General features: G+C 43.2%; 2 protein-coding genes and 1 non-coding gene across 3 annotated transcripts; 1 reads left to right on the top strand and 2 right to left on the bottom strand.

The window, feature by feature from the left end:
- Positions 1-742: 742 nt before the first annotated feature.
- Positions 743-15199, bottom strand: LOC111722428 (beta-defensin 119-like). The gene is made up of 2 exons (XM_023508501.1): positions 15181-15199; positions 743-936 (listed from the first exon to the last, which is right to left on the bottom strand). Exons 1-2 carry the CDS (start codon positions 15197-15199, stop codon positions 743-745), a joined length of 213 nt encoding a protein of 70 aa, XP_023364269.1.
- Positions 2686-2885, top strand: LOC111722435. The gene has a single exon (XR_002771235.1). It is a non-coding gene; the product is annotated as a small nucleolar RNA SNORA73 family (small nucleolar RNA).
- Positions 15200-15560: 361 nt separating the features above from the next.
- On the bottom strand, positions 15561-16846 carry LOC105888274 (beta-defensin 119). The gene is made up of 2 exons (XM_023508500.1): positions 16789-16846; positions 15561-15691 (listed from the first exon to the last, which is right to left on the bottom strand). Exons 1-2 carry the CDS (start codon positions 16844-16846, stop codon positions 15561-15563), a joined length of 189 nt encoding a protein of 62 aa, XP_023364268.1.
- Between the last annotated feature and the right edge of the window lie 1014 nt (positions 16847-17860).

Here is a 17860-nt window from a genome sequence, read left to right as displayed (position 1 = left end):
ACCACTAGTGTGTGATGAAGGAGAGGCAATAAAATAGAAATGGGTACTATGGGCATCTAAGCCACCTCTTCCTGCAGTTTCCACTTGCCAGAGAAAAGAAATAAAATAGTAGTGGAGGTAAGACATAAAACGTAAAATTAAAATTTTACATTAAAAAAGCTAACATCGTTAGTAATTGGTGGCATAAGCCTCCTAGGTTTTCAGGATTTAAAGGACCTTAATCGAGAACAACAGCATAGTACGTTCAAATTCCTTCTGCAATGTGAACCACCAAACAGACCGCTCAGTCTCACAACACGAAATCAAGACAACTTATTCCATATTACAACAGTCCAGTTGGTTCTTCCATGGAAGTTTTCCCATGGACTAAGACAGCTCTGTCTCCAAGACCTCCACCTGGCCCCCTAGGCGCCCATCCCCCTGGTTCTGGTCCCCCCTCTAACTCAAATGGCACAGATAAGTCATAACCTGGCCTAAACCTTCAACCCTCCCTCACTGGACTCTGTCCATCCTCACTGGTTTGCCTCACTCCTCCCTAATTGTCACTCCAGTTTTCCAGCCTTTTCTCCCGCAAAGGTGAGTCCAGAATGGGACAGAGATGGTACCACCCAAAATCTAATCTCTTGCTGTGATTTCCAGTGGATGAAAGACAGACAAGGGTAGCAGGTATGCAAATTTTAATCAGGGGGCTTGACAGAAGGTCTGGGTTCCCAGAGAGCTTGAGAATGGTGATCACCAGCACTCAAGGTATTCTTGGCCAGCGTTTCTCAGAGGCCCAGTCATAATTTTCTTCCACGCCAGAAACGCTTATCCTCATGTAGGCCTGGAGGCAGCATGGTTGGTTATCTCTGCAATAGAAGTAGGGCTTTTCACTCTTCCTGCAAGTTTTTCTACAGATTCCACTGTTACCCATGCATCGAGAGGCGTGACGGCTGCCTGGTTAAAAACAAAATACCCACAAATAATTAATTTCTACTTAGTGGCATAGATATGATGAGTCAAGGAGCATGGCAAAAACTTCAAGGGTGATAGTGACTTTCACTCCCAGAAAAATAGAGTAAAGGGGGGTGGCGCCTGTGGCTCAGTGAGTAGGGCGCCGGCCCCATATACCGAGGGTGGCGGGTTCAATCCCGGCCACCGACAAGCTGCAACCAAAAATAGCCAGGCATTAGGGCGGGCACCTGTAGTCCCAGCTACTCGGGAGGCTGAGACAAGAGAATCACCTGAGCCCAAGAGCTGGAGGTTGCTGTGAGCTGTGAGGCCACGGCACTCTACCAAGGGTGACAAAGTGAGACTCTGTCTCTAAAAAAAAAAAAAAAAATAGAGTAAATGGATTTTCTCTAAGTCCAGTTTAAAACCCTGGGCAATACACATAAATGCAAGAATACTCTGAAAGGTGAAGTAAGAAATAAGAAGGCAAACCCAGCAGGGACCAGGACCCGAGGATTGACACAGCCGTAAATTTCCTGGGTTTTCTTTTTGCCTCATGTATCTCAGACTTGTGATGGAGAAGCTGGCAATTTGTTTCTCGGGTTTTTTTCATTTGTTTTTGATTTTTTTTTTTTTTTTGAAACAGAATCTCACTCTGTCACCTTGGATAGAGTGCTGTGGTGTCATACCTCACAGCAACCTCAAATTCAAACCTGGCAATTTGGAAACATGAAAAAAAGGTCCCAAGAAAAATCTGTTCCCTCTGCTCGGCACCAATAGCTCAGTGGGTAGGGTGCCTGCCACATACACCAAGGCTAGTGGGTTCGACCCCGACTCAGGCCTGCTAAAACAATAATGATAAGTACAACAACGACAACAAGCAGGCATTGTAGCAGGTGCCTGTAGTCCCAGCTGCTTGGGAGGCTGAGGCAAGAGAATCACTTAAGCCCAAGAGTTTGAGGTTGCTATGAGCTGTGACGCCACGGCACTCTACCCAAGGCAACATAGTGAGACTCTGTCTCAAAAATAAAAAGTCTGTTCCCTCTAGTCAAAGGACCAGGAAGGGGGTAGCCAAGCAAGACAAAACATTTTAGACAATAACCACTCTGTTTTCAGTCAAAAGCCAGAGACAAAACTACAGCCCCACTCACCTCTACCAAAATGGCTGAGTTGAGAACTTAGATTTCTGCCCTGTCCAAGCTATAAGAAGGTGTAACTTCCCAGGGTGACACCAGAAAAACCCAAGGGGCAGCCTCAACTTTTCCTACCTGGCAGGAAAAAGGCATCACTCCATCAGGTAGTACAGAGGAGGACTAGTGGAGAGTCAAGACTCTCACCCGGCCACACAGAAATGAGGAGCCCTTGCCCGTCTCAGTCCAGGTCAAGGGAAAACCCTAGACCCCATCCCCACATGGCATTCCTGGAGCAGTGTCAGAAGAGGTACACTTACAAAGATCATTTAAACAGGAACAGAGGCTCGGTGCCTGTAGCTCAGTGATTAGGGCACCGGCTACATACACCAGGGCTGGTGGGTTCGAACTCGGCCTGGGCCAGCTAAACAACAATGACAACTACAAAAAAAAAAATATATATCCAGGCATGGTGGTGGGCACCTGTAGTCCCAGCTACTTGGGAGGCTGAGTCAAGAGAATCGCTTAACCCTAAGAGTTCTAGGTTGCTGTGAGCTGTGACCTTCAGCACTCTACTGAAGGCAACATAGTGAGACTCTGTCTCAAAAAATAAAAAAATAAACATCCAACGTGGATACCCTAGAGCTCTCTACCCAGGCTCTCTCCAAGTGGTGTAGGGGAGCATAGGGCTTTGCCCCATGATATACAGTCCCTTTCCACAACACTGGAGATGAAGCTGGGCCTTGAGTCTGCCCCTGCACATTCCGACACTTCCCAGAGTCCTGTGGACAATGACTGGGGAGACAAACCATGCAGGAAGCCCCCTTTTAGAGCACCTGAGCTTGATCTTAACTCATCTTCAGTTTATTTATTGATAGAGTAATGTCTTGTTTTACAGAATTTGCTAATGATGCCAGTAAAGCCTGGGGAAGGAACTGTACAGGGTGTCCCTAAAGTTCGTGTGCAATTTGAAATAGTTTGCCTTTAATCACTGTTGACCTGAGGAAAGAAAATTGTGTTCTTTGGTTGGTTAAACTAAAATCTGCTTCTGCCGAACCCATTAGAAGAAAGAAGCACCACACAGAAATTCCATATCTAAGTGGAGGAAAAAATTTAAAGGAACAGGTTCTGTCAGTGATAAGCCACAGTCTGGTAGGCCGTGTGGTAATGAAGGACCTGCAGCATCGGTAGAAGAAACCTTTGAGGCAAGCCCAAGAAGGTCATTAAGACAGGTACCCCGGCTCAGCGCCTATAGCTCAACCGGCTAAGGCGCCAGCCACGTACACCTAAGGTGGTGGGTTCGAATCCCCAGCCCAGACCCGCCAAACAACAATGACGGCTGCAACCAAAAAATAGCCGGGCGTTGTGGCCGGCGCCTGTGGTCCCAGCTACTTGGGGGGCGGAGGCAGGAGACTCGCTTGAGCCCAGGAGTTGGAGGTTGCTGTGAGCTGTGATGCCACGACACTCTACCCAGGGGGACAGCTTGAGGCTCTGTCTCAAAAAAAAAAAAAAAAAAAAAAAAGACAGGTATCCCTAGAGCTGAGGCCTCCAAAGTCTACTGTGCTCAAGATTCTGCGGACAAGACTTCACATGAAAATGTACAAAATTCAAGTGCATCAAATGTTGGAAGAGGATTATGCATGACTAACTTGCTGTCACCAGTTCAATGAACAACTTGGGAGTGATGATGCATTTTTGAGTAATATACTGTTCTCCGATGAAGCAACATTCCACCTTCGTGGCAAGGTCAATAGGCATAATTGTCATATTTGGGGAACTGAAAATCCACATAAGTCTGTTGAACATGAAAGAGATTCGCCCAAAGTTAATGCATGGTATGCTTTGGGCAAAAATCGAGTCGTAGGGCCCTTCTTTTTAGAAGGGGGTGTTGTTGATGGGGATAGCTATTTAGAAATGCTGCAAAATAACTTTATTCATCAGCTTGAAGAATTGGGACTGACAGAGAATACAGCGTTTTAACAAGATGACGCTCCTTGATGCTTTGTTTTGCATGTTAGACAGTGTCTACGTGAGAAATTCCCTAACAGGTGGATTGGAAAAGGTGGACCACTTTCCTGGCCTCTACGTTTGCCAGATTGAACTCCATTGGGTTTCTTTTTATGGGGACATGTGAAAGCTATTATTTATAATAATATAGCTAATATTTATTCTACCAAACCTCTATCTTTAGAAGACTTGAAAGCTAGGATAACAGATGTGATTACTGGTATTACTGAAAATCAGCTTGAAAATGTTTTCCGAGAACTACAGAATCGTATCACCCTTTGTAGTGGTAATGATGGTGTACATGTTGAAAATTAACAAAAACAATAAATGCTTCTTACCCTTTAAGAAAAATAAACAGGAACAAATCTCTAACATTGCATAGTATCAAAAATGTCCAGGCTCCATCAAAAATTACTTATCATACTGAGAACCGGGATAACCAAATAGCAACTCAAATGAAGAAAAGATCAATCAACTGAACTTGAGATCCATCCCAGTCCTGTCTATTAGTAGTTCGTCCCTTTGAATTCTGAATGCTATTCCATGGTACAGATGTACTAGTTTATTATTTAACTATTCACCTGTTGAGGGCCATTTCAGTCATTTCCAGGCTTGTTTTTGTTATTGTTTTAGACCATGTGACTCATTACCTAACAACCCCGCAAAAGGAAATGTTTTTAAAAATATAATATCGTCTATAAATTAAAGAGAATCAATTTATCAATTTTATAATAGGTAAAGTTTTTATTTTTATTTTTATTTTTATTTTTTTTAGAGACAGAGTCTCACTTTGTTGCCCTCCATAGAGTGCTGTGGCATCACAGCTCACAGCAACCTCCAGCTCTTGGGCTTAGGCAATTCTCTTGCCTCAGCCTCCCAAGTAACCTTGCCTCAGCCTCCCGACAAGCGCCCACCACAACGCCTGGCTATTTTTTTGTTGCAGTTTGACCAGGGCCTGGTTTGAACCTGCCACCCTCGGTATATGGGGCCAGCGCCCTACTCACTGAGCCACAGGCGGCGCTCAGGTGAAGTTTTGAGATCTAACAATAGGAAAATGTTAAAATACAATGGACAAAATAAAGAATGTTTTGCATACTTCCACTTCCAGCAATAATAAAATAGTGAATTGGAATAAAATCTGGCAGAAGAAAGGGGAAGAGATTTTTTATTAATTTGTCAGAAGGCATCAAAAGAAAAAAGGTAATAGAGAATTAATGGGCCAAAATTCAGAAAGCATTGGGGAAGTCACTATTTTTAATCTTAGCTGTTCTAATAAGTATGTCCTGGTAGCTCACCCTGGTCTTAATTTGCATTTCCCTAACTGCTCAAGATGTTGAAGGTATTTTTCATTGTTTATTTGCTCTTTGTATATCTTCTTTACCAAAATCCCTTTTCATGTCTTTTGTCCATTTATAATTGGATTATTTGGGTTTTACCATTGAGTTTTATGAGTTATTTCTATATTCTAGATACAAGTTCTTGTCAGATAGGTGGCTTGCAAACATTCTTGACCAGAGATGATTTGCTTTTTCACCCATCCTCTCCATCAGGTCTTTCACAGAGTGAAAGGTTGAAATTTTCCAATTTATTGATTTTATTTCTCTGATGGACTGTTCTTTCATATTTAAGAACTCTTCACCATGCCCTTAGTCTGAGGGTTTTACTGCTTTCTTCTAAGTTTTTATAGTTTTATGTTCTGCATTTAAGTCTGTGATCCATTTTGAGTTAATTTTTGTGTAAAGTGTGATGTTAAGGTGAAAGTTCTTTATTTTTTCCCTGTTGTCATTGGCTCCAGCACCATCTCTTGAAAGGACATCTTTCTTTCTTTAAATCGTCTTTGCATCTTTGCCACAGATCAGTTGGCTGTACTTGTGTGGGGCTATGTCTGAGTTCCCCATTCTGTTCCATGAACCTATGTATCTATCTCTCCATCAAAACCATGGTCTTGATTACTATTGCTATGTAATGTCTCAAAATACGGTAGAATAATTCTTTTGATTTTATTCTTTTTCAGTCTTGTTTTAACTGTCATCTTTGTTTGAAGATTTCTCAGGTGTAGACAGAGTTATCTTGCCTATATCTACAAAAACTCTTGCTGGGATTTTGGTAGGAATCATATTAAATGTATAATATATATCAGTTTGAGGAAAATTAACATTTTTGCTAGTAAAATCTTACCAAATAGAAACAAGACATGTCTCTTCATTTATTTAGATCGTATTTGATCTTTTTACCAGTATTCTATAGTTTTCAGCATAAAATTTCTGTACAATTCTGTTAGATGTATACCTGAGTATTTCTTTTTTTTTTTTTTTTTGGAGTAATTTTAAGTGATACTGTAGTTTTAATTTCAGTGTCCACATGTTCGTTTGGTATTATCTAGAAATGCAATTGACTTTTGTATATTTATGTTGTATCCTGTGACCTTGCTGAACTTCTTTATTAGTTTTAGGTGTTTTTCTTTTGTTTTGCTTTTCTGTCGATTCTTTGGGATTTCCTACAGAAACCATTATGACATTTGTAAATAGGGACACTTTTATTTCTTTCTTTCTAATATGTATACATTTTATTTCCTTTTCTTGCCTTAGAACGCTGGCTAGAAATACCCAGAATTAACAAGAACAAACTTTTGATACACACACCTCAGATGGCTCGCAAGAGCATACTGCTGAACAAAAAAAGCCAATCTCAAAAGCTCACATATGATTGCCTTTATACAACACTCTTAAAATGACAAAACTACAGAGATATGAGAATGGATTAGTAGTTGTAAGGAATTAGGCATAGTGACAGAAGGTGGGGCCAGGGAGGAGAGCTGGTGTGACTTTAATGGAGTAACAGGAGGGAGGTCTTTGTGGTGATGGAACAGCTCTGTAACTTGATCATGGTGGTGGTTATATAAATCTTCACCTGTGCTAAAATGGTATAGAAGTATATACATACATTTGTGTCATACATTTTGTGAAGCCCTAAAGTGATAAATATTATACATAGGCCAGGTGTCGTGGCTCACACCCATAATCCTAGCACTCTGGAAGGCCAAGGTAGGAGGATAGCCTGAGCTCAGGAGTTTGAGAACAGCCTGAGTAAGAGCAAGACCCCATCTCTACTCAAAATAGAAAAATTATCCAGGTGTGGTGGTACATGCCTGTGGTCCCAGCTACTTGGGAGGATAAGGCAGGAGGATCATTTGAGCTCAGGAGTCTGAGGTTGCTGTGAGCAATGCCATTACATTCTACCCAGGATACCAGAGGGAGACTCTGTCTCAGAAAAAAAGAATTATAAATTTAAAACAAATTTAAACAAGTATATCCATATATTGTACCAATGTTAGTTTCCCGGGTTTTATACTGTACTATGGTTATGTAAAATATAGCCATTGGTGGAAACTGGATGAAGGGTACACAGGACCTCTTTCTTCTTCTTTCTTTCTCTTTTTATGAATCTTCATAATTACTTCAAAATAAAAAGTTAAAATATTAATAAATGAAGTGACCTAAGGGACCATAAAGAGATTACAATCTAAAATCAAGAAACCCTGGGTTCCAATCCCAGCTCCCATTTTACTTGCTGTGTAGCCTTGGGCAAGTTTCTATACCCCTCTCTTCTGCCCTCCTCTATCTATGCATTGTAGACTGCAATAATACTTAACCCCAAGATTCTGAGGGTTAATGGCTTAATAAATGGAAAGCAGTTAGGGACTGGCACATAGTAGAAAGTAACTAAATGGTCACTATTAGTGTTATTGCTTTTACTATCATATAAAGTTTGTTTGCCAAAGGATTCATTTCTTCCTGGGCTACACCGTGAATTCAATTCAAGAATACTTCTATGAAATTAGGGAGATAGAAGTCCCTCAAAGATAGTCCGAGGTGTTTGGGGTTTTTTTTTTTTTTATATGTTTACACATAAGAACCAGAGACATGGTCTCCAGTCCATAATAAGCATTCAAGAAATACTAGCCATTTGCATTATTATTATTCCCCCTTGGGATTGAGGTATCCAAAACAAAAATGATCCTTTGATTGAAAAAATAAAAATAAAAATAAGGACCATTACCATTTGCTGAGTATCCACAATAAACTACCTGACAATGTTCACTGAGTCTTTCCTACAACCATCTGAAGCAGGTGTCTCTTATTTCCTTTTGTTGCACTATGAAATTGAGGCTCAGAGAGAAGCAGTGTCCTGGCAAAGGCTTCATAACTATTAGAGGCAGAGCAAGGACTCATATACCACTCAGTGTGACTCTAAGCCCTTACTCTTCCTCATGTGGCATGCTGCCTCTCCATGATTCAGGATATGGCTAGGCAGTGTATGTTCATACACTGAGGTCAGGGCCTCTGGACATCCATTATCCAGATCCACTGTCAGATCCATTGTCTGGATAACGACAGCTGGGGCCATGGCCCCCCATGGTCCTCAGTGTCAATCCAAACTTCCGAACCTGGCATTCAAAGACCTCTCACACATTCCACAAATGGTTATCAGCACCTAATATTTGCCCAGCCTTGAACCTGGCACAAGGTACACGGGGTCTCTTACATCCAAATGGGTGTAATACAAAGTCTAACATGCACCCCTACATACACCGTGTTATCCTAAACGGCCTACGCCATTCCACTTTTACCAGAGAATATATGCTGCCTCAGCAAGGGGGAAGAGAAATAAGAAGGAAATACATTTTACTTCTTTGAAGCTTGGGCAAGAGTAGAAAGTAGATTCCCAGTATTATATATGTAATTTAGATCACAGGTACCAGTGTATAGAGCAGAGGCTGCTCTGAGCGTCAGCTGCATCAGCAGACCTGCTTATCAGCCCCAGGAAAGGGTCAACACAAAACTGGGTTAATGCCGAGTCTTCCCTGCTTTGAGGCCACGGTGCTTCTATGTCTCCTATGGCCACCCCCACCCCAGATAGGCCTGCTCTCTGCTGTCAATGTCTCCTTTGCTCCTTATCACCCCTGGACCTGCAAGGGAAGAAAGGAGATTCTAAAAGGCTTATGAGGACAAAAGCCACACCCTTTCTGTCACATCCTTTGGGGATAAGGTCCTTTTCCGTCTTCTGGAGGAAGAGGGCCAATTGTACATTTGAGAGGGTGGAGCCGGCAGATCACTGCTCTCTACTTCCCGCTGGAGAGAGGCCACTGCAGCCCAGAAAGAGGTTTCAGAGGTGTTCATACTAACTCCTAAGGCTTTCTTCAGGTGCTTTGTAGTTCTGCTTATTGGCGCTATGTCACTCTGCACCACCACTCACTGCAGCACCCACGTCTACTTAATACCACCTTCCATGTTCCCTCAGCCCTCTCACCAGAAGTTCTGCTTATTAATCCCAGCATTGTCTCAAACCTGTTCATGAACATAGGTCACTTTTCCCTTTTGAGCCTCAATTTCCCCATCTGTGGAATGAGAAAACAAGGAAAGGTTGCCTGAGAGTCTCACATTTTGAGGACTCTTAAGAATGAAGGAAGTGGGGCCAGGTGTGATGGCTCACACCTATAATCCCAGCACCTCCAGAGGCCAAGGGAGAAGGATCACATTGGGCCAGGAGTCCAGGATCAGCCTGGGCAACATAGAGAACCTGTCTCTACAAAAGAGATCAGAATTAGCCAGGCATGGAGGTGCACACCTGTAGTTCCAGCTCCTTGGGAGGCTGAGGCAAGAAGATCTCTTGAGCCCAGAAATTCCAGGTTGTGGTGAGCTGTGATCTTGCCACTGCCCTTCAGCCTGGGTTACAGAGCAAGACCCTGTCTCAAAAAAAAGAAAAAAAAAAATCTGATAGGGGTTTTCAAAATTTCACATGCCCAAACTCCAAGTCCAGAGACTCAGACATGACGTTAAATGTCTTCAACTCTCCATGGCTTGAGATGGAGATCTTTACCCTTTCCTCCTGCTGGCATTCTATCTCTCCCAGGGTTGTCTCCACATACCCAGCATTAATCGCAGAGGAGGTTATTAATGAATGTCATTGACCTAGTGAATAGATAATGATTCATAATGAAAGAATTTCGAATTGGGGCAATTGAATAGCTGTATGTGGAGAGGTCAATGCAGAATCCCAATTACAGAGGGATCCTTAGACCCTCCTAGAGCACCTCCAACACTGTGAAGCCTGTGTGTTTTAATAGTAAACTAAAGGAAATACTAAGAGCCTACTTGAGCAAGACCCGAGAACTCCTCCGCATCTTTTCAAACCCGAGTTCCTACTGCAGTGGTCCTCTGCTCTCTCTAGCCCAGAAAGGATCCCACCCAGATTTCTAGTACCCACACTCAGCCATTTGAAATGCCCCCACCAAATCCATTCATTCTTTCACTCTTGAATCCATCATGCCTCTATTCCTTCAATCAAGAAACACTCACAAAATTGCATTCACGCGTGGCATGGAGCTTAATACCAGGCACATAGATGTTTACATAAAATATTGTCTCAGCCCCTAAGGATTTCTATCTCGCATGTGTGTGTTTGGGGGGTTGGCAGAAAGGGGACCATGACTCAATAATTACACAATTAACATAATATGTGTCATAACTTCATAAGAGTGACAGTTGGCAAAGCTGACCAGAGCTCAGTTTGAAGAAAGATAAAGAACTTACACAGGTAAGATCGAAATTTCCACAGCCTATAAAAAAGCTAGTAAATAAAGAAACAAATATTGGGGTGGCGCCTGTGGCTCAGTGAGTAGGGCACCAGCCCCAGATACAGAGGGTGGTGGGTTCGAACCCCACCCCGGCCAAACTGCAGCAAAAAAATAGCGAGGTGTTGTGGTGGGCACCTGTAGTCCCAGCTACTCGGGAGGCTGAGGCAAGAGAATCACCTAAGCCCAAGAGCTGGAGGTTGCTGTGAGCTGTGATGCCACAGCACTCTACCAAGGGCAACAAAGCAAGACTCTCTCTCTAAAAAAAAAAAAAAAAAAGAAAAGAAACAAATATTGGGTGCTAAGAAAAATTATCATTCAGGCTGGATCTTCATACTTAGCTAAAATTTCTGGGTTTTTCTTTTCTTTTTTCTTTTTTTTTTTGGTAACATATAATTTATCATCTTTACCACTTTAAGTGAACAGTTCAGTGATAGTAAATACGTTGATATTCTATTATTTTCCCTTCACCCTGCCCTCTTCCCAGCATTCTATTGGAGAACCACCATTCTATTTTCTCTATTCGTGAAATCCACTTTGAAGCTCCCACATGTGAGTGGGATCATGCTTGGCTTATTTCACTTAACAGAATGCTTTCCATGAGTCCCATCCATCTGCTGCAAATGCGAAGTTTCTTTAGTGTATAAGCATACATTTAAATACTTTCAGAAGTAAACCTACTGAGAGATTTGATTACCAACTGGAGCTTCTAAAGAGTAACTACAAGACGAAGGAAACACTTGCTTGTATGAAGGCCTGAGAATCAAAATGAAACCGTAATAGATGTGGTGTGGGAAAACCAAATCATAGTAGATACCGAAGAAGTGAGTCACACCACAGTATAAAATGTCCAATTAAGGCAGATCTCTCCAACTTGAAAATTGGAATTCGGAGAGAAACGTCCTCTGTTCCACATGCGGGTTGATCAAGATCAATCAAGATTCCTCCCGGCTGATATTTTCCTACCTAAACACACGAAATGCAGACTCGTAACATGACTGCTTTGAAATTTTTTCTCATGTTCATAGACTTAGAGTTTTTCTACTGCTCACATGTCATGAGAGTTTGATGGCCTCATGGGTCATTTTACCATTATGACTAACATCATCATTTTTATGTTTCTGTTTTCAACTTATCTCTGCCTTCTATTTAAAAAAAAAAAAAAACAGGCTCGGCACCTATAGCTCAACCGGCTAAGGCACCAGCCATGTACACCTAAGGTGGCGGGTTCGAATCCCCAGCCCGGACCCACCAAACAACAATGACGGTTGCAACCAAAAAATAGCTGGGCATTGTGGCGGGCGCCTGTGGTCCCAGCTACTTGGGAGGCAGAGGCAAGAGACTCGCTTGAGCCCAGGAATTGGAGGTTGCTGTGAGCTGTAATGCCACGGCACTCTACCCTGGGGGACAGCTTGAGGCTCTGTCTCAAAAAAAAAAAAAAAAACATAGACACCAGAAGACACCTCCCAACAGAATTTAGACAATGGTACTGCAAAGATTTCATAACAAAATTGAAATTTGCTTTGCAAAAAAAAAGCTACTGGTCTCTCCTAAATCAGTAATGACTGTATAAGACAACAAGCATTTCTGCCTTAGGCCCCGGGAACACAAATCAACACACTACCAGGACAAGACTGATTTATGTCACTAGATAGAAACTGAACAAAGTCTAAAGGAGGCAAGGAATGGTGTCATCTCAAGCCTCACGACTGTCTCAACTTAAAAATCTTTTCTCTACTCCAGATCTCTGATTCACCTTCCCTGAGAAATAGTTCCTTTTTTATAGAATATTCAGAATCAAGTGAGAATCAAATGTCTATTTACTCTGCGGCAGTTCAGTACCTGCTCAGTGTTAAAGAAAACAAGACAAATAACAAAGGGGAAAAAACTCAGGATCTCTGTTCTATCTTAATGCTGTGTGACTTCAGCTAATTCTATCACCTCTCTGGGCCTCATAGTAACACAAGGATGATTAGTAACACAAAGATAATATGAGGATTATTGTAAGAATAGAATGACACATAGCAAGTGCCAACGAGAGCTTTTTTATTATTAAGAAATAGTGAGGCCGTGTGAAGGCTTTCCTAGATGGAGTGCCAACTGAGCTTTGAAGGATGAGACCAGTGACTGTCGCAGAGATGAGCCAATGCTGAGGATAAACTGGAGGGGAGCCATGAACAAAGGCAATGTGAGGGGGCAGGAAGGGACGGCGGGAGGGCTGTGTGGCTGAAGAGAAGACCTGTTAGGGGAGGTCAGCAGGCATGAAGCTGGGCCACCATGTGAAGGCCTTGAAGGCCAGACCCTGGGCAGTGAGGAGCAAAGGAAACTCTCTAAGCAGGAGAGTGGCATGGTCAGGTGAATTTCCAAGAAAGAATCCCTGTTGATAGACATTAACACAGAGAAAAGCTAGGTGCAGTGAGGCCGGCAAGAAAGCATTTGGGGTGGTCTCACCCCAGGCATCAGGGCACGGGTAGCTTCTGCGTGCAGCCTGAGATCAACACATAGACAGACATCAACACTGTGAAGATACAGATTACACAGCCCCTGCCTCTGGTGGGGGCAGAAATGGCCTGTGAACCTAAGCATCTGGGAACAGATGAATGGATAAAGTGCGGTCCCTGTACACAATGGAATACTATTCAGCCAGAAGAAAGAATGAAATCCTGTCATCATGGCAACATGGATGAGCCTGGAGGTCATTGTGTCAAATAAAATGAGTCAGCACAGAAAGCCAAATACCACTTGTTCTTACACATCTGTGGAAGCTAAAAGAGTTGATCTCACAGAACTAGAGAGTAGACTTGTGGTCAGGAGGCTGGGAAGGGAGGGAGAAGCTGGTTAAGGGGTACCAAATACAGCTGGACAGGAAAAACAAGTTCTAGTGTTCTAGAGCACTGTAGGTTGCCCGTAGTTAGTGATAATTTATTGTATATTTCCAAATAGCTAGAAGAGAAGATTTTGAATGACACACAAAGAAATGATAAATGTTGGAGGTGATAGATATCCCAATTACCCAGATTTGACATACATTTCATACATGTATCAAAATAGCTCTCTGTATCATAAATACATACCATTGTTATGTGTGGATTAAAAATTTAAAAATGTTTTAAATAGAAATGGGTTGTAAGCCCAGAGAAGGATCCAAATACCAAGTATAATCCTAACATTTGCAGGACATAAGGCAAGAACGCACATGAAGGCCATTGTAACATACGTCTGAATACTTTTAAAAAGTTATGCATTGAGCTAATGAAAAGGATGAATAAAATACATTCTATCTCTTTTTATGAGATGGCCCCTCATAACAACCTGAAAGGTAAGATTTAAATTTATAATTCCCAGATGCCTCAGAGCACCATGCAGGAACATGGCAGCCTGAGGGCAGCCAGGCCAACCCACAGCTCCCCTCTCTTCTCACCAAACCCTTGCTTGGCCCACACCCCCTCCAAACAAGAGCAACCGTGACACTTCTCCTGTCTAAAGATGAACACTCAGTGGACCTCACCCTCCAGGGGTGGACCCTGGGGACAGGCCCGTGCAGTCCCTGGAAGCAGACACAGGCAGGCAATCCCAGGACCCAGCTAATCAAAGCACAGGTGGGTGGGTCCATTCTCCTTGCCCCTAGCCACTCCTCATCCCCTGGGAAGAGACTTAACCAGAGGAATCCTAGACTAGGACCAAGATCTGAGGGGATGGGTGGGTCTCTCTTTCCAGAGTCTGAGAACAGATATATCAACTTGAGAACAAATTGTCTTCCCAGATCAAAGTGAACTCTGTCTGTCTGTCTCTATGTCATGCTTTACAAAACACTCAGTCCCCAATCTCGCTGCAGAGAACGCAGGTCAGAGGTGAATGACCATGTTGGATAAATGAGGCCCAGAGCATAGAACTTGGAATAATAAAGCCTGAGAAACACCCAAGTCCTTTGGATTCACAGTCAGGGAATGTTCCCCATGAGTTGGTCTTCTCCCTGGGTAATTATCACTTGAGACAGGCTTCTGTCTCCCCCAGACTCTAACATGGCTGAAAGGCACACAGCACATATTCCATAGCGCTGGGATAAATCAGTGACCCACAGCAGCATCAATGTTTATTGAGGGCTTACTTTATCCTGGGCGCTATGCTCTGTTCTCTCATTCCATTCTTACCATGATCCCGAGATGGGCTCTACTATTATTCTAATTTTACAGATGGGGAAGACGAATTTCTGAGAGCTTTGTAGGCAGAGTCTGCCAATGGTACATGGCAGAGCTGAGGTGAATAAATGAACAGATAGATCAATGAAAGAATGTGAAAAATGAATAGATTTATATATAAGTGAGTAAATTTACGTGCTTTATGTTTCGTTAGTTCTTCTGACTCTCCTGACCCCTGGGGCTGTGGGCTCTTGATCATCAGAAGACATGTCACCTGACATCTCCAGGAGCCCATCCACCCCTAACCCATTTACTCCTAAGATGGACCAACTCTCCCCACCTTCATAGGCATCCTCCATGCCTTTAAATCTCTCAGCCCCTGCCATATTCTCCTCCGTCCGCTCCTGACTCAATACGTCTCCTGGGGCTGGTCAATGGGGAGCCTCCTCCAAGACCGTATTTCTCACCCCACTGCTGGCCACCTAGCCCTCAGAACTTCACTCCACTACCTCTTAACCCCACCCTGCCAATCTCCCACCCTCATTCCTTTGGGATATCACTCCTTATGATCAACAGACACAAGAAACAAATTCATGCATTTTAATGGAATGTGGACACTAAGGAACCTGAAAGAAAACATTTCTATCCATGATTTCTATGTTGTCTTCTTTTTTTTTTTTGGTCTGGAATGGATGGACGAGGAGTAGTCTAGCCACGGATTCAATCAACTCTTACTGGTTGAATTGTTAAATAACGACTAGGGACACAGCACCGTTTACGATTCCGGCAGCGTATGACGCTATCTTCATCATCATTGCACACCAACCGGCAGTGTCCATCCATCCAACATTCTACTTGGGGGCATAGGAACAGCCGGTAAGCAGTGCTAGTATTCCTAGTTGGAACACTAAGAGGAGTTAGGAGGACCAGGAGGACAGGCCGGAACGAAAGAAAGCAGGTTGATTAGGTAATGCTGGACCCAGTCCCAGGAGAGAAGAGAAGGGAGACAATGTTCCAGTTGGGAGCCCTGAAGTTTCCAGGAGAGTCTTTTTCAGACTTTCTACCCTTCTATCTTCTTATCCCCCAACTTCCTACTCCTTACTTTGGGGTCAACTAATGCTAATAAATGACCCTCTTAGTGAAGCTTGAGAATGACAGGGAAAGAACAATGAACACCTGTAATGTTAGGAAACAGAGGAGATTCACTCCCATTACAACAGACCCAACTCCTTAGCATGACTTGACCCTGCCTAACTTAAGCCCAACAAGGCACAACCCAACCCACTCTGCAGTCCTCCTCAACCCCATTGTCATCCAATTCAAACTCAAAACCTAGCCCAACCTAAATTAGAACTCCTAGTCTTATCCAACTCAATGCCCCAAGCCCCGAATCCAAATCTAATTGTGTTACCAACCTCAATTCCCAGCAGCAAACCATAACCAAGCTGAACTCAAACATTCTACACCAACCAGCACTGACTTGCAACCTAATTCCCAGCCCCAGCTCCACTCAGCTCAAATCCCATTCCATCTCCAACTGCACCCCAAGCCTTTAGGGAAGCCCAGTTCCTTACCTCCAGACCATCCTAATATTCCCTCTATCACTCCAACCCAAGGTTTTTCTCCCCTTTACCAGCTGACTCCCAGCCTTCAGCCTAATCTCCCAAAGTCCTTAAAGAGTCCCCAACCTGCACCCAATCTTCCACCCCTACGCCCTCTCCCAAGCTCCCACCAGAATACTACTGCAACCCTAAGGTGCCAGATGATTTAAGTATCTACCATCCCACCACCATGGCAAAAAAAAAATCAAGGAGAAGCATTAACATGCGATGATCTCAAAGCTGCATAAGGGGAAGAAAGGCTTCAGATACTACCCACAGCAAGAGGGGAGGGAAAGAGAAGAAGCCCATAGAAAGGACCCCCAACCTCTGAAAGAGGCCCAAATTACCTGACACCACTGGTTCTGTGGCCAGAAGGATGGCAAGAAACAGGAAAAGAGGTTTCATGGCTGGCAGGACCAGAGAGAAGGAGGCGGCTGAGCTGCAGGGGATGGAAATAGAGTGCCCTGCAGCAGTGATGAGCCTCGCTTTTATCAGCAGGCTGTGGGCAGGGGATTTAAATTAGGTCAGTCAGGCCAAAGGACAGTATGTAGCAGATGTCTCAGCAAAGCACAAGATGAGAGTGTGGGAAACCAGCCAGCATCCATGCCAGTAAGGAGACAAGCAAATTAAAGTCACTTGGCCTTCTGAGACTGACAAAGGAATCTATTAACACACAAATACATAGCAAAAAACATTGAATTCAAGAATTACTTATTCTCAGCTTTCTAACAGAAGGGTACACATGTGTATGTCTTTCTGAACCTTGAATCTGTCAACCTTGTTCCCACTCCAGGGCCTTGGAAGGTGTCATTTGTTCCCCATGCAAAGCCCTTCCTTTGATCTTCCCGTGGATGATTCCTGCTCATCATTCCATCTCATCTCAAATGTCACCTCCTTGGAGAGGCTTTCCCTGGTCACCCCAGGTAATAGTACCCCAACCACAGTCACTCTCGATGGTAATAATTTATTTTCTGATGTTCATAGATCAAACCGGTTTTTTTTTAAGATTTTTTATTTTACATGGCTTGGCTTATAATCCCAATACTCATAATGTCACCTGGTGTATTAAGATATTAATTAACTTGGTTTAACAGACATCTTCGCTAACAATAATGATTCCAAAAGACAGACACTGATTTCTTTTCTATGTATGATCTGAGTAAGCAGTTAAGTATAGAAGCTTCACAATTCATCAGGCAGTTTGGTTCCCTGTGGCTTGATGCTCTGTCAATCTCAACAGGCAGGTTCATGTGATGATTCAAAAGCTGCTTCAGCTCCCACCATTATGTCCCTGTCCAGACATCTGGAATGAGAGGGAAGAAAAGAAATGAACCCAACAGCACAGTTTCTTTTAAGAACATTGGCTCGGCGCCTGTGGCTCAAGCAGCTAAGGCGCCAGCCACATACACCTAAGGTAGC

This window comes from Otolemur garnettii, unplaced genomic scaffold, assembly GCF_000181295.1.
Source record: "Otolemur garnettii isolate 467f Iridium unplaced genomic scaffold, OtoGar3 scaffold00251, whole genome shotgun sequence".
NCBI classification, from domain to species: domain Eukaryota; kingdom Metazoa; phylum Chordata; class Mammalia; order Primates; family Galagidae; genus Otolemur; species Otolemur garnettii.
Note: the sequence above shows the minus strand (reverse complement) of the source record. Positions and strands in the feature narration are given on the sequence as shown.